Source organism: Cotesia glomerata, linkage group LG3, assembly GCF_020080835.1.
Source record: "Cotesia glomerata isolate CgM1 linkage group LG3, MPM_Cglom_v2.3, whole genome shotgun sequence".
Classification (NCBI taxonomy): Eukaryota; Metazoa; Arthropoda; class Insecta; order Hymenoptera; family Braconidae; genus Cotesia; species Cotesia glomerata.
Window position 1 is genome coordinate 30,398,167 of NC_058160.1, and position 26,816 is coordinate 30,424,982.

At 29.5% G+C, this 26,816-nt stretch overlaps 4 protein-coding genes across 10 annotated transcripts in view; 3 read left to right on the plus strand and 1 right to left on the minus strand.

The window, feature by feature from the left end:
- LOC123261264 (MAP kinase-interacting serine/threonine-protein kinase 1-like) overlaps nt 1-9,955 on the plus strand; it is a 42,656-nt gene extending 32,701 nt beyond the window's left edge. For 2 of the 3 annotated variants that reach the window (XM_044722831.1, XM_044722832.1), the window contains 4 exons: nt 3,958-4,092; nt 7,001-7,357; nt 7,769-8,336; nt 9,305-9,955. In XM_044722831.1, the coding sequence (XP_044578766.1) occupies nt 3,958-4,092; nt 7,001-7,357; nt 7,769-8,336; nt 9,305-9,764 (1,520 nt within the window). In that variant the 3' untranslated portion in view covers nt 9,765-9,955. Of the gene's footprint in view, nt 1-3,957; nt 4,093-4,179; nt 4,335-7,000; nt 7,358-7,768; nt 8,337-9,304 lie in introns of those variants that run through there. The other variant, XM_044722833.1, reaches the window with a different exon arrangement.
- A 5,593-nt stretch (nt 9,956-15,548) lies between these two features.
- LOC123261271 lies at nt 15,549-16,473 on the plus strand. Of its 3 annotated transcripts, none has more exons than XM_044722841.1 (3): nt 15,549-16,018; nt 16,066-16,231; nt 16,303-16,473. In XM_044722841.1, the coding sequence occupies exons 1-3, from the start codon at nt 15,874-15,876 to the stop codon at nt 16,433-16,435; spliced, it is 444 nt and encodes a 147-aa protein (XP_044578776.1). In that variant the 5' UTR covers nt 15,549-15,873; the 3' UTR covers nt 16,436-16,473. The 3 variants fall into 3 exon arrangements, with proteins under 3 accessions (XP_044578776.1, XP_044578777.1, XP_044578778.1); XM_044722842.1 differs by having other exon boundaries at nt 16,084-16,231; XM_044722843.1 differs by having other exon boundaries at nt 16,087-16,231.
- A 417-nt stretch (nt 16,474-16,890) lies between these two features.
- On the plus strand, nt 16,891-22,494 carry LOC123261268 (S-phase kinase-associated protein 2-like). Of its 3 annotated transcripts, none has more exons than XM_044722835.1 (5): nt 16,891-17,042; nt 18,102-18,419; nt 19,857-20,570; nt 20,645-20,772; nt 21,671-22,494. In XM_044722835.1, exons 1-5 carry the CDS (start codon nt 16,963-16,965, stop codon nt 22,015-22,017), a joined length of 1,587 nt encoding a protein of 528 aa, XP_044578770.1. In that variant the 5' UTR covers nt 16,891-16,962; the 3' UTR covers nt 22,018-22,494. The 3 variants fall into 3 exon arrangements, with proteins under 3 accessions (XP_044578770.1, XP_044578772.1, XP_044578771.1); XM_044722837.1 differs by lacking the exon at nt 16,891-17,042 and adding an exon at nt 17,049-17,188; XM_044722836.1 differs by lacking the exon at nt 16,891-17,042 and adding an exon at nt 17,851-17,998.
- A 1,166-nt stretch (nt 22,495-23,660) lies between these two features.
- On the minus strand, nt 23,661-26,773 carry LOC123261267 (ATPase family AAA domain-containing protein 3). The gene is made up of 3 exons (XM_044722834.1): nt 26,310-26,773; nt 25,636-26,122; nt 23,661-24,867 (listed from the first exon to the last, which is right to left on the minus strand). Exons 1-3 carry the CDS (start codon nt 26,521-26,523, stop codon nt 23,718-23,720), a joined length of 1,851 nt encoding a protein of 616 aa, XP_044578769.1. The 5' UTR covers nt 26,524-26,773; the 3' UTR covers nt 23,661-23,717.
- Nucleotides 26,774-26,816: the final 43 nt, after the last annotated feature.

Consider the following 26,816-nt stretch of genomic DNA (forward strand, 5'->3'; position numbering starts at 1 on the left):
ATATATCTTACTTGCACATCTCTGGTGTTTAAAATGGCGTCGTTCCTTTTCTGTGCCAGTCATTGAACTCTCACAAACTAAACCGAGTTCTGTAGCAGTCGGCAACGACCGTACCAAAATATACTTACGGTCAAGATACCAAGAAGTGCAAATCTAAATTGTCACGCCCGAAATCACATTTTAATTTATTGTTACAGACACTTTTTATTTATTTCAACGTTTAAAATCTTTTATCATCATCATCATCATCGTGTATTTTCTCAAGTTTATTTTATTTTTTCTCGCTATTTATTTTATCTTTACGCTATTATATCCCGCAAGTGTTGACTTGCATGAGAATAAAATCATCGCGATAATCTAACTATTTTTTCCTCGCCGTTTATACACTCAATAATTATTTTATTGTCTCGAGGTTGTTATTGTGAATAATTTATTATCATATATTATCGCCATTATACTATTCAAATTTATTTTTATTTGATTGTTGTATATCAGTCTAATAATTAAATTAACTGATATAATATAAATCACTTTAACCAAATTATTCTATACGGTCAGCAAATAAAATATTACAATATTAACTTGGTAAATTCTAAAACAATGCATGTGTAATAGTAATAACTAAACCGATATTGGCTGCATTAGACAAAGCGTCATCGTGACTCACATTTATTATTACAAATTCTCAGGGTCTAGTTGATAAATTTACAAAGCATTATTTATTTTCTTTGATTTCTGTTTCATTTTATAATAACACTATTATATTATTTAAAAAATTTTTGTCCAATCATGCACTGAAAAAACAATTAACTTGAATCAAGAGAAAAATTCTTGAACCTAAAAAATAATTTTGATGACTAATGGTATTGATTAAATGACACTGAAGTTAACTGACATTAGAAATTTTTTTATAATTTTATAACAATTAAATTACTATGAAAGAATTTAATTAAAAAATTACAAAAAAAAAATTATTTGGAAATTTTTTAAAACATTTTTTTATTGCAATTATCTTGATTTTAATCAAGACTTTAGTCAAATTTACTTAAAACAAGAAAAATTTCTTAGTTTAAAAATTTTTCAACTCAAATGAAAAAGATGAAATTCTTCAAAATTATTTACTTGATTCAAGTTAATTTTTTTCTGTGTAAATATTTTTATGATGATACTTTATCAATAAATATATACCTGTCTGTAGAGTCTAGATATATCCATCTAGCTCACCTGGGCGTTCTGGTTTTGTCTGATTTCTCTTGAACCCACGCTACTTAAAATCCACGCCCACTCATTGCTCTCACAAGCATCAGCCAGAGTGAATTTAAAGTTATATTCTCGTATGCAAATATCTCTATATACATTTGTTGCATTAAATAAACGAGTAAATTTATCTATGTACGATAAATTCACTGCAATCACAAATAAACTCATCGTACAAATATCTCAATTGTTATTCCCGGGAAAGAGATATCCAATAGCGTAAAAAAAAATTATTATTTTAAAAAGTGAAACACAAATCTAAAGAAAATAAAATAAAATTTCATTCAGCAGCAAGTGAAAAAATAAAACATTCATTGTTTATTATTTATACAAATCCACGGGTCATAGCGTTGCGCAATTAATTTCAGCGCACTCGACATTTCAATTAATGTTAAATAAATGCTGATTTGTTTTCAACAATACACCGACGTACCGGTGTAATGTTACTGTTTAACGTCGAAATTTAATTTTTTTTTTAGAAAAAAAATTATCTCCTGCAGATCTACCATCTCGAGAGTAAGCTAGAAGCAAACAAGAGAATTAAAAAAAAAAAAACCCTCGCAGAATCCAACTGCGAATGTATACTGCAGGGACAAAGTAAAACTACCCCTCTGGCTTCTATTAGCTTCTACACTCTTCCCCGCTATTCTCGTTAGGGATCTCGCGTACAGAATAAAACACGGAATAAAAAACTATCCTGGTAGCGTAGATATAATAATAAAAATGAATGAGAAAAGTTAACATTTTATTTAAAACTCTCCTGGTCGATAAGGTAAAAGCCCCAATATATGATCATGTACCAGTATATGATCACTCCATGTATTTGTATATCTATATTCACAAATATAGGTATACAAATACATGGAGTGATCATATACTGGTACATGATCATATATTGGGGCTTTTACCTTAGTAGCCGGTAGTACTTTTTACTCTTGTCATTATTTTTCGAGTCCTTTTTTAACCGGCGACCTTTCCCGGATGAATTCACTGCCAGCTGCTGTAGGAAGTATTCTCGTTATAAATCCAGTTATTTTAGTTCCTCGTGAGTAATGTAATATACATAATAAAAAGGTGTCGGTTATAGAAATTTTCAGGAAGGCTAATTTTTAAAGGAAATTAGTTCCTTGATATTGGAAATTTTTATTTAGAGTTTAGACTTATTTAATTGAGTTGAATTATTATTTTTTCTGTTTATATAAAATATTTTGATGGCTAAGTGGGGTCACTATTTTTTAACCGCATGGAAAGATCAGGGTTCGAGCCCAGTCTTGGATAAATTTTTAACAATTCTTAATTTAAGTAAAAAAAAATTTTTCTTAGCTTGAAAAAATAATTTTTAAAATTAATAAATGAATTTTTTTAATCAAAAAAATTAATCAATCTAAATTAATGACAGACTAGCAACTCATCATATAACAGATCAGCAATTAATAACTTGCTTCGATTGCCAGATTTAAATCACCAAAGAGAAAGAAAGATCAGGTTACTTACTAAAAGATAGTATCTGATTCTCGTCAATTAATTTTCACAAATAGGAAAGCTTTTTGTTGACAACTAGTTTCGTTTACTTGCATTTTTTCGCCCGACAAACTTTCTCCCTTGTGTGTCTTACTAGACCAGGTAAATAAAATAAAAAAGTTCAACATACGAGACAGCTCTATTTAATTTTCTATACATCGCGGTCAACGAACGTCAGACACCACGTCATCTATCTTTAGTTTATTTCAGTCGCGCTTATATTATATTATTATTATTATAAATAAAATAATCTTACAAGGCCACTGTCTTATTTTTGTTTTAATCTATCAACGGCTATAATTAAATTAATCGAGTAAATAAAATGTTTATCATTGGATGCAGTTATCTGAAGATGAAGAATAATTTTCAACTCTGACGTCAATAAATGATCCGAGGTTGCGTCATGCTATCTATTACAGTGTAAATAAAATTTTGAACCTGGACAAAAGTACTGGTTTTTATTCTTGTTGATCTTGCGCGTGTCTGGGCACTCGTTATTGCTCATAAACCCTCATCAACGTGCTCTTGCTCTTTAAGGTCTTGCCATTTCATCTTATTCTCTTTTTGCTAGACTTACACTCACTATAACTTGAGTGTCCATGTACTATACTGCTTAAACTCTTCAATACAGACTAAATAATAATAATCATAATAATTGCTGCTTCTCAATGAGGTTTACAGTTTATTGATCTACATTTGCCCTTCAAAGTTTACCTCTGCAATAGAGATATTCACCCGTGCATTGATAAGAAAATTTATTTTATTTAAGAATTATTTTTAATTGAATAAAATTTTATTGAAAATAAATTAAGTAAAAATTTTGCAATCAAAATATTATTTTTAGTTTGAATAAATTTTATTTTATTCAAGATTTTTTTTTTAAAGTTTATTTTTTTATCAGTGGAATTTATTTTACATTAAAAAAAATTTTTTTATTAATTAAATAAAATTTATTTAAAATAAGATAAATATTTTAATTCAAGAATTTTTAAATTTAAGTTAAGAAAAAAAATTTTTTAATGAATTTTATTTATTTTTATTGAATCAAAAAAATTTTTTTTATTAAATAAAATTTATATTTTTTTTTTTTTTTAAGGAAAAAATACAAATTAAATTTTATTAAAAAAATTTTAAAGTTAAATTATTTTGATTATAAATTAAGAAAAAAATTTGTTTCAGTGGATGGAAATCGCAGAGACGTAACTTCAACTGGAGAACCACTCAGCTCAGTCCACGCAAGACAAGAGGAAGCCCGACGTAGACGACGTAGGAAGCATCGTTCGGGCTCATCTCTCGTCTCGTCATGCTTCCAAGGTAAACACACACCTCTTGGAGAAATTTATAAATTCACGCTACAAAATATCTGTCATACTAATGTACAATTAACTCCAACTAATACCCGGGTGGTTACTGTTGCATCTACACGATAATGACTCAAATAAGGGGGTTCGAACCCAGTACGAGTGGCGATGATAGAACGATGAACGGCGTGAGTGTCCGGGTTGTACTAATTTCGGAGCAGGTTGATAAGTTCTCGTGGATTGGGAAATATCTCGGTAGGTATTTCTTATTCTTCCTCATTACTTATTAATTACCGACTCGGATAATTTATTCCGAGCGATAATAAGTAATTGATCCTTCCATAAAACAATGTTTAAATATTTCTTAAACTATTTTATAGAATTTATAAAATTGCACTAGAAATTATGAAAATTAAAATTTTTTTTTTATTTTAAGATAAAAAAAATTCACAAAATCTTTCATTAAAAATAATTGTAATTTTTTTAAGAAGATATTTATCAAGACAATAATTATCTTAAAATCAAATTTTTTATCTTCAATAAAATTTTTTCGGGCAAAAATTATTAAAGCTTTTAAATTCAGGCCAATTTTTTCTTCTGCACAAAAAAAAATTAACTTTAATAATGATTACAGTAATAAAAATGCTTTAAAAAAATTCCTCTAACAATTTTTTAAATTTTTACATGTGAAATTTTTTTATTAAATTTATTACATAATAATTTAATTGCAAAAAAATTTATAAAGTCCGTGAAAATTTAGTGTCATTAAAAAAGTAAAATTTCTTATATCAATAAATAAATAAATAATAAATTAATTATATTAATAAATAAATAATTGAATAATTTTTCTATTTAAATCAATACAATAAAATTCTAAAAAATAATTATATATAAAAATAATAAAAAAAAAATTATTCTGATTCAATTTAATTTTTTTTCTGTATAAAAACCAAAACGTTATATAACGTCATTCAGTTGAGATTGAATCTCTCTCCAAACATACCAGCCCTGTGTTTTGTTAACATTCCTCAGAGTACAGAGCATTGAAGAAGGGAGAAAGCCTGGAGTGATGAAGTAACTTATTCAACCTGCACAGCAAAGTTAGCTGGTGTAAAATCCAGACGAGACAGTATCACTGTTTCACTCTTTATAATTTATCTTCTTTAAAATTTCCTTCTTCGTTTTACTTGCTTGTACACCGTACTTGCAGTTAGTAGTGGTGGCAGTTTAAACTGGCAGTTTTGACGTTCCTTCTAGAACCTTCTAGAGCTCAACTTCCAACTGGTATCGGCTTGAATGTAATTCTGCGCATGTTCGCCGGCCACCACTTAGAGTCGAGGCCAGGAAAATTAATTGCTGATGCAGACATACGTTTTGTTCAGTATTCACCATTCGGCATCACTGATCTATATTTGTATTCATATAAAATAAGGATCCAATATATACATATTGATGTATCAATAATGTGTGCAACGACCGAGTTTAGACGTATCGAGACTCGGGAGTTGCGTCATCGGACGATGACCGAATCAATGTCCCACCTTGCTGTGCAAGCGTACTTTTTATTTTCTTCATTTATTTTCCCACTTATTATACACTACACACCTTTTCTTGCTCGTCAATTACAGTATCGCCGATTTCTTAACAAGAAATAATAACTTCCGCAATGACACTACCCATCCGCCTTAACTTCCTTGTTTTCTTATTCAGATCTGGGGATTTTATTTAAATTATTTTAGTAATTGATTGATTGGAAGTTTTGAGGGAAAAAAATTTTTTTTTTTAATTAATAACGAGACTTGATTGATTGCAGAGAGCTGATTCTGATGGTTGAACATGTTTAATTTTATAATTAATTGTACTTGGCATGATATTTGAAAGCTAATCAGGTGGAACACGTCAAAAATACTTAATTAATTTAATTTAGTTTAAAAAAAATTTTTTTTTTAATTATTGGAGTAAAAATATTATAAAATCTTTATACCATATTAGGTCAAGTGACTAGTAGATTTTTTATTCAAGCCCAAAGATGGATGGTCCATCTTCCCTTTTGTTCGAGAGCTATATTCTCTCTTCCCATCGAACTAATGGGAAGAGAGAATGTAGCTTTCGAACAAAAGGGAAGATGGACCATCCATCTTTGGGCTTGAATAAAAAATCTACTAGTCACTTGACCTAATATGGTATAAAAACTTTAACTAATATATTAACTGGTAGGTCTTAAAATATCATGAATTATAAAATCTATAAGAAATTTTTTTTATAACAAATTAAAATATAAAAAAATCTAATTAAAAATTATTACATCTAAAAATTGAAGTAAAATTTTTTATATTTAAAAATTTAATAAAAAAATTACATCTAAAAAATTAATTAAGAATTTTTACACCCAAAAAATTTAATTAAAAAATTTTAAATCTAAAAATTACTGAAAAAATTTTACATTTAAAAATTTTTTAAAACATTTATAATTTTAAATAAGCTTATTGAATAATAAAAATAAAAAAGTAATAAAAACAAATTTTTAAACTTTCTATTATACATTTTATATAACAATAAAAGCTTAAAGTGTTTTTGATTACTGTAAAACTTTTTTATTACATCTTTTGACGAGTCTAAATAAGAACTCGCAATAAGAGTACATTAAAGACAATTTAAAAGTTTGTAACCGTTAAAAGTTAAAGCTTAATTTGAAATTATTATTAGAATTTAGTGCACAGTAAAGTACCCATTAAATCTTGAATGGATATACAAGAACCGGTAATGGTTATTCTATTAAAGGTAACAATTTTTTCGACTTTGACAAGCCTAGAGAGACGAAGAATTAAAACCGGTTCTTGTAAACACAACGCACTCTTAACTGTATTGTAGATTATAAATTGCAAATGAAAATGAGTTGTAATAAAAAATTTTATTTGCAGAGCTGTACAAACTGACGGGCGAAGTACTGGGCGAGGGAGCGTACGCTTCAGTGCAAACTTGCACATCCCTCTACACAGATCTGGAGTACGCGGTTAAGATTATTGACAAGATTCCCGGGCATGCTCGCACCAGGGTCTTCAAGGAGGTCGAGACTTTCCATCATTGCCAGGGTCATCCGAATATAATCCAGCTGATCGAGTTCTTTGAAGACGACGAGCGGTTCTATCTCGTCTTCGAGAAGATCAACGGTGGGCAATTGCTGAGGAGGATTCAAGAACGCGTTCATTTTAGCGAGAGAGAGGCCAGTCAGATTGTCAAAGAAATTGCTGGAGCACTTCATTTTCTTCACAAAAAAGGTTTGTTATAATTAAGAAAGTTTTAAATAATTAAATGATGACTTTTGTTAAATTACACTGTACTTTCTTAACGATTGAAATTTTTAAAGATATAAGCTCATCCCGATGTTATACTCGTCAAGAGCTTTCATTTGAGTACCCACATGCATTTTTGATATATTTTTCATATATACATATATATGATATATATATAATATATATAAATATATGAAAAATTGATGTGGGTACTCAAATGAAAGGTCTCGGCGAGTGTAACATCGGGATGAGCTTATATCTTTAAAAATGTCAATAGTACACGAGATACAAGGTCATTTCTTAATTATATGTCTAGAGATAGAGTATTTTTGAATTCTTTATAATATAGATAATTAGTATTAAATAATTAATTAATTAAATATTTCTTATTAATAGGTATCGCACACAGAGACTTGAAGCCAGAAAACATCCTTTGCGTCTACCCAGACAAATTGACGCCAATAAAAGTTTGTGACTTTGATCTTGGATCTGGTATTAAATTCAACAACTCGCAAAGTCCTCTGGCGACACCGCAACTACTAACACCAGTTGGCAGCGCAGAGTTTATGGCACCAGAAGTTGTCGAGGCTTTTATCGGAGAGTCAAATTACTATGACAAACGTTGTGATTTGTGGAGTCTTGGCGTGATAATGTACATTTTATTGTGCGGTTATCCGCCGTTTTACGGCAACTGCGGCACCGACTGCGGCTGGGAGAAAGGGGAAAATTGCCAGGCGTGTCAAGAATTGTTGTTCACCAGCATTCAGCAGGGGATTTACGATTTTCCAGCCAGAGAATGGAAAGACATTTCCGAGGACGCCAAGGATCTTATTCGCGGGCTGCTTGTCAAAGACGCCCACCAGAGATTGAGCGCCGAGTGCGTTCTCAATCATCAATGGATCAATCCTGGGCCTACTATCACTGTTGCTGGCAACAGGCCACTCATTACACCTGAAATAATAAGGTTATTATTTATAATATTTATTTTATTAATAAATTACTAGCAACCTTGCAGTCACTATGTAATTGCCGTGATTTGTGAACTATAAATAAATAAAACTTTGCTTTATTAAATAATGAATTTTAATAAATTGCACTGTACTGTCTTAACTATTCACGTTTTTAAAGATATAAGCTCATCTCGATGTTACTCTTATCAAGAGCTTTCATTTGAGTACCCACATGTATTTTCATATATTTTTCATATATACATATATATATATATAATATATATTTTAAAAATATAAGCTCATCCCGATGTTATACTCATCAAGAGCTTTTTTTCATTTGAGTACCCACATGCATTTTTGATATATTTTTCATATATACATATATATAAATATATAAAATATATGAAAAATTGATGTGGGTACTCAAATGAAAGGTCTCGATGAGTGTAACATCAGGATGAGCTTATATCTTTAAAAATGTCAATAGTTTACAAAATAAAAGGTCATTTCTTAATTATTGACATTTTTTAAGATATAAATTCATTTCGATATCACACTCATTGAGACCTTTCATTTAAGTACCCACATGGCATTTTTTATATATTTTATACATATGGTATTTGTGAAATATGTAAATATATAAAATATATGAAAAATTGATGTGGGTACTCAAATGAAAGGTCTTGATGAGTGTAACATCGTTATGAGCTTATATCTTTAAAAATGTCAATAGTTCTCAAGATACAAGGTAATTCCTTAATTATGTATCTAGAGATAGAGCATTTTCGAATGCAGCCTTGAATACTTATCATAATAAATTGACTATTGGTGAGAATGAAATGAAACCTTAAAAAGGCATAAATTCAAGTCAAGATCTTTGCAATGACACTATGACTGGAGACAAAATTTTTCTTATTCTCAATAACATAGATTTAATGTAATGACAAAAATAAATTTGTATTTAATTTATTTTGCCTTTCAGAAGGAACAATTCCGCCCGTGAACTTTCAGCGTTCGCTGAGTCAGCAATGGCCGTGAATCGCGTAGTGCATCAGCACTTTTCAATAAACCACCTGGAAGATCTGGCGGAGACTCGCGAACCCAGGCTGTCGACATCCTCGATGGACGATGACAATCATCCTTACGGCCATATGTCTGATACCAGCAGCGAAGGCTCGGAGCCCAGCAAGCACTGTGTTGCTCACTCTTCCATTGAATTTGATTCTAATTCACGCCGCAAGTCATGCTCCATGCACTCAACCATCGAGCACAGTGATTGCAAATTCATCGGCGATAGTCGTCTCAACGGTAAAGACGCGCTGGCTCATCTCTACGGTCTATCACCGCCGAGTGAGAGTAAACTGATGCAGCGTCGGATAAAAGCACGCTCTAATCTTCTCGAACGACGTAACCCGGCATTCGTCGCATCCCCAAGTGGCTGAAAGAGTATCCATTATACTCATCGTACAAAAATCTCCTTGCTCGCCGTAAACTAGATTTCTAATTTTTTTTTTTTTTTATTTTATTAATATCATCATTGACAGTAATATTACATTTTTTTTTTTTTTTTTTTAATAAACATGCCATAGTTTGTCAGTCAATGGCGATTTTTTATTTTCAGTTATATTGGCAACAATTAAAAAAAATTCTTGGCCCTGTCAGTTGTTATAATTATATTTAGTAGCAATCTCTTGAAAATCTTTATGCACATGAAAATTACACTTTCTATTTTTTTTTTTCTTATATTGTTATATTTATTTCAATTCACATTGAGCGCGATAAATAACATATAATTTACTTTAATGTTGAAATTATTTTATTTCTTCAGAAAAAAAAATTTAATTGGACAATTAAACACCAGTTTTTTACTAAAAAAAAAAAAAAATTAGTTTATTTTGACGTAATTTTTAATTGTGTGGTAAAATAACGTAATTATTAAATTTATTGTTAATAAAATTAAATAATTTTTATTGCGCTTGTGATTTGAATAACAGTAGGAATAAAAATAGAAAGTTATAATGAGAGAGAAAAATAATATCAGCGCTTTTTTTAATTTATAACTAGACAGGCCATTTTTCATATCGATTTTTTTTTTTAATTCTTTGATGTCTCAAGTATCGCGTAGGATCGTAGTCTGTAAGATTTATCGAAATAAGTGAGAAAAAAAAACTTGTTAAAGTAGTACCTGTAATGTGTGCGAAAAAAGCGGTAGACATTTTAAAATAAACAGAAAGAGAGTATACGAGCGAGGAGGAGAAAGAAGTGAAAATAAAAGTTTATAATTAGAATTTAAGCGAAAAAAAATTACAAAACAAAAAAAAAGATGGTCACATTGATCGAATAATTAGCTTTATGTATAAAAGTATAAATATAAGATTTATTATATATTTTATCATCGATCCCACCGCCTACTGATTGGCAGTAAAAAAATAATTCAGTTTGCAAAATATTTAATTTTTGTCGACTACGTTCCACGCATATTTTTATATGATTGCAGTATTTATATATTTTAGTTTATCAAAATCCATTAGTATAACATTGGATTTTTGGTTAGATTACGTGGAATTGTAAATTTTTTTTTTATTCAATAAAAAAAAAATAAAATTTTACTTTGCCAGAAATATTTAAGCGCAATAGATCTTGCAATTTTTGTTTAACTTTCTCAGCCTAAATTTATTTTTTGTTTTATTATAATGTAATAACAATATCCATCTCAAGTCTTTTTTTTTGCAATTAAACGTAGAGGTGGAGAAATTTTTGTTACTCAGGGTAAACGAGAAAATATTTAAAAATAAGCTGGTCACAGTGATCGTGTGGAAGAGAATAAGATTGTCAAATAAATGATCGATGCCACAAAGCGAATATATAATTATATCTATTATATTCATAAATTAAACACAGAATCATTACATTCATACATTTAACATAATTACACGATTAATACAGCATTACATGGTACAACTATACATTACTCACATATTAACTGACAGAAAGGTAGAGAGAAGAAGAAGAGTTAAATATAAAGAAGAAAGAGTAGATGGTGAATAAAATATTCCCAGTTTGATCAAGTCTCATTGCATAAATGAAATATGTATGTCTCAAAGTGCCCAGCTCTTCCGCCGAACATGATAAGAGTCCTGCGAGTCAGTATCGTCGTGTAATATAATTTTAGTCACGTAGGAATTTTTTCTATTAGATTCTCTGACAGAGTAACTGAAACGTATTTATTTATTTTTTTTTTAATTAATTATTAATGATTATTAATAATTATGATTAATTACTAATGATTGGGAAAAATTACTAATTATTAATTATTGTTAATGATTATTAATAATTACTAATTAATAATAATTGTTAATAATTATTAATAATTACTAATTGATAATTATTAATTATTGATTATAATTATATTATCAATTATTAATTAATAAATTAAAAAAAGGTGAGCTGAAATTTAGTTCTCATTAATTGACAGCGAGATTTTTCAGTTGCTCTGTTTGGTAATGAGAATGACAAAAAAAAAGTCGTGTACATACGAATCTATTATGTGTACAATGAGGAGATAAGAGTGAACAGTAAACAATATAAATATGACTCGAGGTATGAGAGGGAGAGATGTCACAAATAGACTCGGAAATCAGTGGTTTCTATTTTATCTAAGAACACCAATGTGCATTTTTTCTCAATTTCAATCTGATTGTAATTGTTATTGTAAAGAGACCGCTGATTGTTTTTTGATAATTATTAATGGACAGTATGTTGGTTGCAATATTTTAAGAACTCTGAAAATAAAAAAAAAAAATAATATTAATTACAATCATCGATACTATTTGTTAATCGAGTCTTTAACTGATGTAGCTCGTAGTTTATTTATATAAGTTTGTAAAAAATATTTAAAATTGTCCAACTGTTTACCACGCGTGAATTATTGTCAGTACAAATATACCGGCAAAATTAATAATTATTATTCCGTGTTTAGTAAAACACGGAGGAAAGCTTCCTTTATAAGTGAACAAAAAAATACAAAAAAATAATAAAATATAAAAATAAAAAAAAAATTCGTAGGTTTAAGCGTGTAATGATGATGTGTGAGTATGTGGTGGATGATTGAAAATTTAAGAGTGTTTTATCAACATGATAAGAGAAGTAATGCATTAAAAAAAAAGTACTAAATGGCCATAAGTGAATGAAAGATTATGATTATATTAAAAGTTTAATTAATCTGCGTGTAAGTGAGTGAGATACTATTGTAGAGCAAGCTTGTTTATTTTTTTTTTTAAAGGTACCAGCGATATTGACCGTCGAAAGCCATTTGCTAATTAACATAGTTAATTTCTAAATCTGAACCTACAAATATTTTCTTAAATTATTTTTTACACTTTTAAGTTTGTACGCGCAAACATGAACTTTGAAATTGTCTGTATGAAGATCCGGCTTTTTTTTTTTTTATTATTATTAATTGGTTTATATTGTGAATCTAAATCATGAAGTAATAAGCTTGTAAAAAATCAGGTCTGCAGTGAATTTAATAGAAAAGTGATAACCAAATACTTGATGATTATAATTATGAAAATAAAAATATATAAATATACTTTTTCGCCACTGTAATAATGTATAAGTATGAAGGGGCGTGATAGGCGAAGTATAAATTTTCGTTACTTTTTTAATAAATTAAAAATAAAGAGAATAAATTCTAATGCGAGGACGAGAGGAGATTAATAATTTTAATAAAAAATATTAAAATTATTTGAAATAAACAAAATAAAGACATTTTATGTTTTCAATTGATTTGTGTTATTTATTTTTGACAACTCTGGCTTTTACTAACAATTTTGTATTACTAACATCGCTATAAATATTTATCAGCAAAATGATACAGGCAATTCCTGTTTTCCTACTAAGCATTATTTTATTTATCCATTAAATATTTGTAAAAAAATTAAGTAAAGAGAGTGTGTAGAAAAACGCTCACTAGACCAACTTACTGTTACTTATAAATACGATGATGCCTATATGACATTGTTAAAAGAAATTACCCACTTACTTTCCTAAATCCTTACTAAATAAATATCCTCTCCGTCCTACCTCCTACGTCCTGACCTCATTCCTATCCATAAAAATATATTTTTTATTTTTCAAAGCCCAGTAGAGTGTATAAAATAATTATTGAAGTAAAAAAAATATATTTTTGACGCGTTGACGTTATAATTGTTAATGCGCTTCGTTGTAGTTTTAAAAAATAAATAAACAATGTATATCTTATTAATTGTACGTTATGCTGAATGATTTACCGAGTTTATTTGCTTGCAATAGGCCTACGTATTATTGTTTCATCTCAATAAGACAATAATTTTGTTTTATTGATTTAAATAGTGATTGCTAAACTAGTAATCACCTCCAAGCATTTATTTCTTCTTTGTATTTTATAATTTCTGCGTGAGGTATGATTAATTGCTGATTTATCAAGATTATTTCAATGGGGGTAATAAGGCGAATCATAATATATATTATATTAATGTTGAGACTGGATCGTGAACGTACAAACTTAATTATTGTATTTTAAGTAATGTTTTTACTTAAATTGTGATTAATTATGTGAGAAAGATTATAAATTAATTATTAAAAAGAGGTTTAAGTATATGAGTAATACTGTAACTATTAATTTAGACAATCAGGGAGCATGTAGAAGGATTTATATTATTGTAAAAGCTTAAATAATAGTTTAAAGTTCTTCTACTTGGTCATATCTCCTGGAAAATTTTTATTAGTTTTCTTTTTGTGATATTTTTGTAAATTTTTTTTGATGGGATATTTTCACTGGTACCATCTTAATAAATTATTATTTTGTCTAATTTGATCTGTAAAAAATTTAGATTTACTTTTAATTGATATTTTTCATTAAAAAAAATTATTTTTCGATGTCTTCTTTTAAAGTACAGTAATTGCAAAATTTTTTAATTTTTTTTTAATAAATTAAATCTACAAAATTATTTATAAAAAATTTGGATTGTAATTTATTAATTTATTTAAAAAAAAAAAAAATTAAATTAATTTTTTTTTATTTATTTAGAATAAAAATTTATTTTTAAAAAATTTTAAAAATTTCAATTACTGTTTTTTTTAAAGAAGACATCTAAATAACTCAATAATTTTATTGGAAGCTAAAAAATTAATGAATAATTATAAATAACAATTACGCGAGATATAACGAAAAAAATAAATTATTATAATAAAAACTAAGCCGTTGACGTTTTGAAAAAAAATTCTGAGTCGTTATAAATCGTGAAAATATTCCACCCTAGGGTGTTAAATGGACAAACAACCATGCAAGTAAATATTAATAAAAATAACATTAATATTAATTGATAATTAAATTATAAATAAGTAATTGTAATTATAATTAGTGATTAAGACTTAAATAAAGTTAAAAGTAGAAGTAATCTATAAGGCGGATATTGTTCGCGATATATCAGCTGAAGACATTTGAAGACATACAGGCACGACGGCGGACTTTTACCGAAACAATCTTTTGTATTAAAAAAAAATTGTGGAACGAGATAAGACATTTTGTTAAATACAAAAACTTTATTCTGGATGTGTTTCACACTCACACAAAATACTCCAGAATCACTCCAGGATTCAATCGATCATTTGATGGAATAAGAAAAGAATTTTTGCAATGCGATTACTAGATTGTCGCGAATAAATTGTCTAAATTGTAACTCGACTTTGATAACGAGCGGTGAAAATAAACAAAAACATTTTGTATTGATGCTAAAATAATTAGCCATTAATTGTGTAATTCATATGGATTACTAATGGTGAGCATCGAAAATAAAAAATAAAAAATAAAAAATAAAAAAAAGTATTTATTTATTACTTAATTTTTTAATTCCTAATTCATTTTCTTCTTTATCTATTTTAAGTATAAAATTTTTATTTTTAAAATTATAAAAAGCACTCAAAGTTTTTTATTTTTTATAATTACAAAAGAAAGAAATTTTAATTTTTTTATAATTGCAAAAGATAAAATTTTAATTTTTATATTTCTTCAGATATTTTAATAATTATCTATTTTTTTGGGTAATTAAAATTTTAATTATAAAATTAAACAAATATAAAATTTTTAATCAAATTTTTGAGTCTACCACCGCTAAATTAATTAATAAAATATAATAAATTATCTATTACAATAATTGAAGAATAAAAATGACAAAAATATTAAATACCTCATAAAATTTAACAATTTAGTTGTTGCATGTAATAACATAATTTAGTTCCATAAGTATCGATCAAATAATCGCAGTCGCGTGGCTATTATATCCTTTAAAGATATTGTGGACCGCCAGTCACCGTTCTCAATTATTGACAAAATGTTTAGCTTAGTAATTTCCTACTTAGTCTTCACTCTAAATCTGCCATTTTGTTAAACAAATCTGACATGAGTTTGCTCTTTTAAATTATTTCAATCTTTGATAAAAAATCGATACTTTATTTCAATTTCTTCAGTGAAAAGTGATTTATCCTTTTTAAATGAAATAAATTAAAAAAATGTCAACAGATCAGTCGGATTCACGCGGAAGCGCCCAAAGTCCAGGACTAGTAAAAAAGCTGAAGGAAAAACCTCCCTTCAAGCTTTGCTTCCCGAAGCAGCAGATGGTCGGTCAATCGGGCACTCGATACTCCAGAGTAGACGGTACTTTATTAAATCAAATTTAATTATAAATTATAAATTAACTCAAGGTGTGATTAAATTTCCAGCAGATATGATCACGCCGAAATTTTACTCACGTCAGGACTATGAAGATGTCACCATTGATGACGTTATTGATCAAGTTAACGCGCGGATTGAACAAGAGCGCAAAGGACCCCGAGATCTTTACCGATATCCAATTTTATCTAGTCAAAGGTATCAATATATGTTTTATTTTTTTATAATTTTTAGAAGAAATTAAAAAATTCTATTTGATTAATTTTTAGCTATGGATGGTGGTATGATCCTAAAACTTGTTCCAAGGATCCAAGATTTAACTTTCATAAACATACTTCAGATATGGTCCAGTCAAATGCTATAATTCAATATGAGGATCGAAAACTTCCTGGTCTATGTTAATTTATTTTCAAAATAAATTATATTTGTTATTATTGTTAAATTTAAATTAGTTTTATGAAGTTATAATTTTAATAATTAAGAAGAAAAAGAAGAAATGTATAAATTTATCAATAAAAATGTTGAAATATTTAAATTAAAATAAAACTTCTAGTAATTTTTTAACAATTATAAATAATTTATTTATTTCATAAATAATAATAAAATTAAAAAATATATTTTTTTAAATTATTTAAAATAAGTTACTCATTAATAATAATAATAATAATAATAACCAAAAAAAACTAAATTATTATTATTATTATTTATAAGTTAAAAAAAAAAAAGAAATTTAAATTTTAGCGCGCAAAAATAAGAGCGCTCTAAAACCGCGCGCTTTTTATTTAAATTGCGCACGCATCTAAAGTCTTGACCAATCAAAAAACAGTATTGGTAATAATCTCCAAGTAGGGGATCAATGGAAGCTTGCAACTGGCGCGTATTTACTCACTAGTCGGCCAGATCACCAGTGGCCTTTTATTCCGTCAAAAATGAATGCCGTGATGGAGGAAAACACGAGATTGAGTGACGATTATCCCGAGGATTCCGGAGAATATTCGCCTCCTGAAAGGTTTGACACTATTTATTAATAACTAATTAACCAGTGATTGTGTATTGTGACTCTGTGAATTAATCTTAATCAATAAAATCTGAGTTTTAATTGACCTGTTGCTGTTACTAGTTACTAAAGGGGGGCGCAGGTGCAAGTAAACCCAGGTGAGGTTATGCGTAGCTGCCGGTTTTAAATTCCGCATATAAATTCAATTTATCGCGGCATTTTATCTTAACGGATATTTTAGCGACGCTTAATTATCAAGAGCTGTGACCGTGAGAAAAGTTTCTCTTGACGTGACCACAGTGTCATTAATTTTAACGAAGAACTGTTGGGATGTTGGGGTTCGCAGGTAGTGTTCCCTCCAAAATACACAGTGTTGTATTTAGCCCCCTTCCCTTCTCTGTCCTTCCCCGCATCCGATTCGGGTCCGGTCTGTATCCAAAATACGTGAGACAAGAATAAAAGATAATCCCACTACTCTCATATTTTCCACGAAAATAATTTCCCAAGCGTCGGTTACCTAAAAAAAGTAACTCATCAACGATTTTGAGGAAAACCTGTTTTTGAAATTTTCTTTTATATATTTATTATTCTACATTTATTTACAAACCTTTTTTACACTTTTATTTTTACTCAATAATTATTATTGCTATATATATTTTACTATTGTGATTATTTAGTATTTATTTTGGCTCTACTTGCCAAATTTTTAAGGTTATTTTTGTGATAATTGTGCTAAAATCCTTGTCAATTTTTAATAAGCAATATTAGTGTAATAATAAATATATTTTTTATAAATTGTAATTATTATTGTGTTGAATGTGTGAATTTTTATAACGCATGTGTATTTTTTGTATATTTTTTATGTAGAATATTTTAAGAAATGCTTGTTGAATTTTTAAATTAAATTTTTATTAAATATTTTTGTGGCTGGTCCCAATGAATCCGTTTGATAATTCCTGGTGGAACAGGTTGATATTATTTTATTATTTTTACTGAGTGTATTTATAAGTTTATTATTTTTTTTTTTTTTTGGAAATTAATTTTTTATTAAATTTTAATTTCATTTTCCAGCAAACGAATGAAATTAGATGACGGGTGCAACAATAATTTAAACAGTACGCTGAATAGTGAATCAAAAAGTGGGCGAAGGTGGTCCTACCGCGGCGACACGAGTCTCGTGGAGCCAGAAGTGCTGGTGGATCTGGGAGTTAGTATGCTGGATGACGATGCAAGTTCGGAGAGTTTAAAAAAACCGTCTCAGGATGAAGCGACATCATCTCCTGATGAAAGCAGCTCAGAGTCCAGTCGCCAGTTCCCTGAAAATGGAACCACTGACTTGGATGATAAAAATAAAATATATAAATCTAGTAGTTTTGATACAATAGATAGGTTTGTATAAATTTTATTATAATTAATTTTATTTTGGTTACTAACAATGGTCGAGGGTCCATTGAAGCTATGTTCTAAGTTCAAGGGATTAGTAGACTAAAATACGAGCGACGTAAATGATAATTAATTTAACAGATATTTAATAATTATTATAATTTTTTTAACAAATAAATTATGGCAAAAAAGTGAGAAAAATAAATTGACGTAGAAATTTTAAAAAATAATGAATGCAATTTTTTTAAAATAAAACCTTGGAAAAAATTTTTAAGTTATGAAAAATTCATATTATTATAAAATAAAAATTACAATAATAATAATAATAATAATAACCAGCAACCTTGCAGTCACTATGTGACTTCCGTGAATGTAAACTATAAATAAATAAAATTTTGCTTTATTAAATAATTACTTTTGTTAAATTGCACTGTACTCTCTTAACTATTGACATTTTTGAAGATATAAGCTCATCCCGATGTTACACTCATCAAGAGCTTTCATTTGAGTACCCACGTGCATTTTTGATATATTTTTCATATATACATATATATAATATATATATAAATATATAAAATATATGAAAAATCGATGTGAGTACTCAAATGAAAGGTCTCGATGAGCGTAATGTCAGGATGAGCTTATATCTTTAAAAATGTCAATAGTTCACAAGATATCTGTTAAATTGCACTGTACTTTCTTAAACATTAACGTTTTTAAAGATATAAGCTCATCCCAATGTTACACTCATTAAGAGCTTTCATTTGAGTACCCACACGCATTTTTGATATATTTTTCATATATCTAAATATATATAATATATGAAAAATTGATGTGGGTACTTAAATGAAAGGTCTTGATGAGTGTAACATCGGGATGAGCTTATGTCTTTAAAAATGTCAATAATTCACAAAATACAAGGTCATTTTTTAATTATGTACCTAGAGTTAGAGCATTTTCGAATGTAGCCTAAATACTTATCATCATAAATTGGCTATTGGTGAGAATGATATGAAACCTTGAAAAAAGCACAACTTCAGGTCAAGACCTTTCCAACGATACCAAATTTAACCATAAAAACCCATTTTGTCATATAAATTCACTGACCACAAAATTTCGCTTATTCTCTTAATAATAATAATAATAATTTGTAACAAAAAATGGAGCGATCATTCTGGGGGTGCTTGTTTTTCAGGAAAATTGTGGGTCATTATTATTATTATTATTATTTTTCATAACTTTAAAATTTTTTCCGGCTCTATTTTTTCCGATTACCTTAAAAATAATCTATCAAAAAAAATTTATTTGTTAAATAAAATTAAAAAATTACAATTGACTGTTAACTTAAATGTCATGCGACGTAATCGATCAAGGATGAGTAAAGATAAATTTAGACCTTGATAAGCTCTAAAATTACTAACATTAAATATTTATTGGGTAAAGGTTGGATCAAGACTCTTACCATTCAGAAGATCCAGCTGTGTATAGTACCACGGGTAACGAGTCTGGGTATTCGTCGCGCATTGGCAATGAAGTGTTTGCAGACAAACAGAATTACAGCAAAAATGAGTCGAGTAGTTTGTTGAACACGAGCGACGCTGATCAGTATTATCTGTACAGGCGAAAAAAAAGACCCTCTATTGTAGGTGAAGATGAGTTCAACAAACTGTCCGATGAGATGGTGTTGATGATATTCAAATGGCTACCAAAGAAGTGCTTGGTGCGTTCAATGTCAGTCTGCAGACGGTGGTGCCAAATAGCAAGAGATGAGGCTCTGTGGACTAGGCTAGATCTCAGCAGCAAGGTCCTCGCCGAGGGTACTCTAGGACACATTTTGCCGCGAGGAGTCCAAATGCTCAGGCTGGCTCAAGCTGAACTGTCCGGTCCGTTATTTGGTTCTGGATCATTAGTCCTGTGTGAGGATTACTCCAGTAAATTACAGTACCTGGATCTTTCAATGGCTGTTATTTCTCCGGATGGTCTTACAGATCTTATTGATAAGTGTCGACTGTTGAAGAAGTTGTCACTGGAAAAGTGTACGTTGAATCAAGCCAGTTGCGAAGCTATAAGTAAAAATAATGATATTAATACTCTTAATTTAACTATGTGCGAAGGTATTAATATTGAAGGTGTCAAACATTTAATTAAGTTAAAAAAGTCAGTTTTTTTTTTATTTTACAATTAAATATTTATATTAATAAATAAAATAATATTGAAATATTTATTTTCAGTTTAACTGCGTTAAATATATCATGGTGTTCATTAGACTCTGAATCAGTAGGAATACTTTGCAAATCTCTACCTCCTTCCATTGACAGATTGAATCTTGCCGGCTGTAGAAAAACAATTACTGATGAAGGTCATTAATTAAAATTAGTAAACTTGCAGTCACTATGTGACTGCTGTGACTTATGGTCTGTAGAAAATTAAAATTTTGCTTTATTAAATGACTTTTGTTTAATTGCACTGTACTTTCTTCAATATTGACGTTTTTAAAGATATAAGCTCATCATGATGTTACACTCATCAAGAGCTTTCATTTGAGTACCCACATGCATTTTTGATATATTTTTCATATATACATATATATAAATATATAAATATATGAAAAATTGATGTGGGTACTCAAATGAAAGGTCTCGATGAGTGTAACATCGGGATGAGCTTATATCTTTAAAAATGTCAATAGTTCACAAAATACAAGGTCATTTCTTAATTATTGATATTTTTTAAGATATAAGCTCATTTCGATGTTACACTCATCGAGACCTTTCATTTAAGTACCCACATGACCTTTTTCATATATTTTATATATATGGTATTTGTGGAATATATAAATATATAAAATATATGAAAAATCGATGTGGGTACTCAAATGAAAGGTCTCGATGAGTGTAACATCGGGATGAGCTTATATCTTTAAAAATGTCAATAGTTTACAAGATACAAGGTCATTTCTTAATTATTGACATTTTTTAAGTTATAAACTCATTTCGATGTTACACTTATCAAGAGCTTTCATTTGAGTACCCATATGCATTTTTGATATATTTTTCATATATACATATATATAAATATATAAAATATATGAAAAATTGATGTGGGTACTCAAATGAAAGGTCTCGATGAGTATAACATCGGGGTTCTCTTATATCTTTAAAAATGTCAATATTTCACAAGATAAAACAAAATTTTTCTTATTCTCTTAATAATATAGTTTATATTGTTGAACTTATTTATTTTATTTTTAATTTCAGATGTAAAAATACTAACAGACTCATGCTCTAATTTAGTAGAACTCGATTTAAGTGATTGTACATTGCTCACAATAATTTCCGTCCAAAGTATTTTGAGTCTTTCGAAGCTCGAACATTTATCACTAAGCCGCTGCTACAGTATTTCACCTTCTTCATACGTAAGACTCGCCTACATGCCGTCACTCAGCTTCCTGGATGTGTTTGGTTTGATGTCAGAGCCGATGTTCAAAAACTTACAAAATAATTCGTCTGGTACTGAAATAAATAAATTTTTATACAGCTCTATTGCGAGACCCACTGTCGGCGTGCGTAGAACAAGCATATGGGGTCTTCGCGTAAGAGATTGAATTTATTTTTTAATACTAATAGAAACTGATTTATTAATTATCTACTTAATGATGAAGGGCATCGATTATTTAATATCAGCCCGTAGTTCAGTTGTCGGCTATGTTTTTGTGACCGATATCGTCTAGACTGAATATTGTTGATTTGATTGTAAAAAAAGTAGGCTTAATTATTCTTTTTTTTTTTTTTTTTTTTTTTTTTTTATATTTCAACAGTTACTCGAAATCCAATTATGTGTTCAGTTTTAATTGAAGTATATCAGCATAAATAATTTTTAAATAATTAAAAGCTTTTACGGGGCTGTGTGACAATCATTTTCAATTTTTTTTTTTTATTTTTAGAATCATTTTTTAATTGATCACAAATACCAATTTATTTATTAAAAACAAGCATTTACCTCATTACTTAAAAACATCGCATTATTTAATTAATATTGTATTTAGTAATTTATAAACTTCTCGCAATTATTTTAAAGAAGAGTAAAAATTAATTTTCAAATATTTTTTTTTTTTTTTTAATTATCAAATAATTTTTCTCGGTATAATAAAAAAATTTCAAGTGAAATCAACTGTTGAAAAGCCACAAGTGTCTTAAGAATTTTATTATTAAGAAAGTGTGATTAATTATAACTTACTACAAAGTTAAAAAATGAAATGATATTAACAATTGTGAGATATATTTTTTCTAACCAACAAAGATAACTAGATATTTAATTATAATTCGAATATTAAATCGTATGTCATAAATATTTTAAAATTAAAAAAAAATTTTTACTATTAAAAAGAACTAATAAATTTTTTTTTGAACCAAACATTATATTTTATTGTTCTATGTTTTACATAAAAAAAAAATGATAACAAAACAATTAAATTCATAAATGATTGCTATACATACAATGCTGAATTTAACAACATCGTTGATCATCACTATCGGCTGTCCAATTTCAAAACACAGTAACTGACAATTTTAAGATTTTTAAAAATTTTTCTTATTAAAAAAAAGTTTGCGCGTCGAATTGATAAAAAATTTGATTTATGAATAGAAAATACTTGAATATAAATATTTTTAAGAAAAAATACTTGAATAATTAACGTCTACAAGTTATAAGAAAATGCAGCAATACTAAAAAAAATTTTGCAGTTACTGTGTTTTAAAATTGGGCAGCTGACTTGGAAGTATGCACGGAAAGAACAAGATTATACTGGATATCATCCCAGATTATACTGAGTGAAACAAAGTTTCAGATAGTAGCTAATATAATCTAGATTACAATGAGTATAATCCAGATATCACTCAGTATAATCTGGATTATACTAGTTACTATCTGAAATTTTTTTCACCACAGATATCACTGAGTATAATCTGGGATGATATTCAGTGTCATCTTGTTCTTTCTGTGTGAGAAATAAATTTGTTCATCCAACGCCCCTGAGGTGATTCATGTATTTAAGCTAAGTAACTATTTAAACTAACTTGTTTAATAATTATTAACCATTCTTATGTACACTATAAAATTTTCCGACAGACATAACATTAATTGAATTTTAAACTAATTGTCATTGAATAAAACTTTACAAGTAAATACATAAAAGAAGCTATAAATAAAAAATGAAAAAATAGGGCAGTTTGTATTCAACAATTCCAATGTATGACTTAAAGCTGGATTTTTTTTTATTTTTAATTACTTAATTAATAAAATACATTAGACTTTGTCTACTTTTTCATCTTTCGGAGCTGGTTCGATGGCCAGAGGTTTTTTTGTATCCGTATTATCAATATCATTGTACGCAGAAATTTCTTTTTCTTCTTCGCTCTGCCACTGGACCTTCTCTTTGTACTCCTCGACAGCTTCTAAGCATTTTTCAATAATTTTCTCCTCAGTGAGGAGTCCGTCCTCAGTAGCATAGGCAGCGCGCTGCCAAGTGGCTCCAAGTTTAGCCAGTTGTCTTCCAGAGAGACCTTCGGTCATGTCAGCCATCTTGCGGCAGAGCGCACCGTAGTCAAACTCGGCGACCTTGAACCTCTGCTTGCCTTCAATCGCAGGCTGGAGGACGAATTTGTCAAAGTAGAGACGTATTAGACGTTCTCGCTCTTCCCGGCCGGGCAAATTGAACTTGACCGCCTCGTCGAGACGATCATTGACGGCCCAATCAAACTGCTTGGGAGTGTTGGAGGCCAACACTAGCATGAACTTGTTGCTCTGCTCTCCGGTCTTGGCCAAGAATTGATTGAGCGTCGCACGAAGATCCTCGGATATATGCTCGCCGGATCTCTTCCTTAAAAAGGCGTCAGCCTCGTCGATGAACAGCAACAAACCTTTGCGCGACGTCGAAGCCCAGTCGAATACTTTGTTCACTTCTGTGACTCCGTTGCCTCCTTGACGCACAAAGTCACTCCCAGTTACGATTGCGTAGTCCATGCCCGAGTGCTGGGCGAGTTTCTTCGCGAACATTGTCTTACCGGTACCAGGAGGACCGTACATTAAAATATTTCCGTAAGTCCCGCCGTTCTTTTTGGTATTTTTAGTTGCTATTGCTATGTCTCGCAATCTTTCCTCCAGCTTAGGAGCAAGGACCACTCCTGATAGAGCGTCTGACGGTTGCTTTTCGCAGATTTTTTTTACTGAAGCTACAGGATGACGCAGAGCGTTTAGAACTGAGAAACGTGAAGTTTCTTTAACTAGTGAAGGTTTGCCGAGGTGAGCTTCTATGTATCGCGCTGCTACTCCCGTTGCTCTTCCAGCTGTAAAGACTCCTAGTGCTAGAAGGGACAGTCCACCGACTGCGGCGGTTATTTTGTCCCAGTCTTGAAGAAACAACGTCACGCCGGTTCCGAATATAGATCCCTTAGTTCTTTAAATAAAAATTTAATTTTATTAATAAAAACTACATATACTAGGGTGTTCCAAAATGTAACTTCCGTGAGGAACCTTTTAAAATTGGAATTTTGAGTTCCGATTTTGACAGCAGCTGTGTTTAGGCATTTTCTGAGATATTTCGGGGTGAGAGAATTTATTTGATTTGCATAGAATTTTTAACAGGAGATTCAATTGGGGACTTCCAGCTAAATTTTGAATTTTCAGCGGAAATGCCAAAACTAAGCTCCTGTTAAATATTCTATGAAAATGAAATTTATCGTCTCACCACAAAATATCTTAGAAAACGCCCAAACACAGTTGCTGTTGAAAGCGGAACTGAAAATTTCAATTTTAAAAGGTTCCTCACGGAAGTTACATTTTGGTACATCCTAATAAATACTATAAAGCTATAAAAATATAAAATACTATAAAACTATAAATGCTTGCTTCAATCATTTTTTCCAATATGATAATTAGTAATTACAATGTTTTATTTTTATTTCATATAAAATTAAAAATTAAAAATATTATTTTCTATGTTAACTTTAATTTACTTATTCGTATTACTTGATATATCTCTATTTAACTAAAATTTAAAATTAAACTTAATTGTAAACCTTTAATTATTAAATAATTTTGTACTGAGTTGTATTAAATACAAATGCAAACCAACGTATTAAATACTGATAGCTCTGAGGAAGCTTAAGTTCCAAAGTCAATAAAATTTATCTATCTATAAATAATAAAAATAATTTTGACATACCTTATAGACTCCAAAAGAGTGGCTCGATGTTCAGCAGCTTCAACTTTAATTCTTTCTAAATTAATATCGTGATTTTCCCGATCAATCTTAGCTTTAGCCCGAGACTCAGCTTCAAGCTTCTTCATTTCATTCTTATGCCTCAACTCTAGCTCGTGTTCAATGATAGCTTTTCGCATTGCTTCCTCCTTGAGTAAGGACTCTTTCCGCATGGCTTCCTGCTTGGCAATAGACTCTTCTTGTCGCCTGAGAGTCTCGTCGTTCATCCTCTGCTGCTGTGCCAGCTGATCTTCGTACCTCTTTCTGGACAAACTGTCCTGGTACTGAGCGCGCTGTTGATGCTGTTTTGTTTCTTCAATAATGGCTTTTCTTCTTTCCTCACCCTTGATTCTCTCCTGCTCGACTTTGAATTGCTCGATCGCAGCCTCGTGCTCTTTCATCTTGGTCTGGTCTTGGACTTTCGTCATCTCCAAGATGTCTTTCGCGTGAGCTAATAAAATAAGATAATTAATGCTTTAAATTATTATAATATAATATTGAGAATTTAAATTTTGAATACACAAATGAGCACCACTGTTGCATCACCAATGGATCCAAGTCCATCAATCTAACCCCAAAGTCTTACGTAACTCTCCATGAAAATTAAAAAACCCGGGTGACAAGTTATTAAAACTTACGTGACTTTTCCAACTCCTTGGCGGCCTTGGCCGCGCGCTCAAGAGCACTTGAGTCGAATCTGTAAGCATCCATGCCTGATCCGCCTCCGGATTTCTTTGGTGGATCATCGCCACCGGCACCAGCACCAGCACCAGCACCAGCAGCTCCTCCAGTAACAAATTGAGAAAAATCTTGCTGTTGCTGTTGATGCCGAGCACCAAGAAGCCACGACATCTTCTTGGTAGACTAGTTAAATAATTCGGCTATTACAATTTATAATTATTTATTTAACTCACTGATAATCGTTAGACTTGAGATATTTGTGAGGCTATGCGTGTTGAGTGTGCTTTCTCACGTGCACGTTTTAAGCTGATGCTGATGAAACTAATTCCAGCAGTTCAAACGAGGGAATGCGGTGCTCTGAACAGAGGAATTTATTGAAACAGATTATTTGAAATTAATTAAATATTCAATAGTAATTACTTAATTAAAATAGTAAAATTAAACACGTTATAATTTTATTTAAT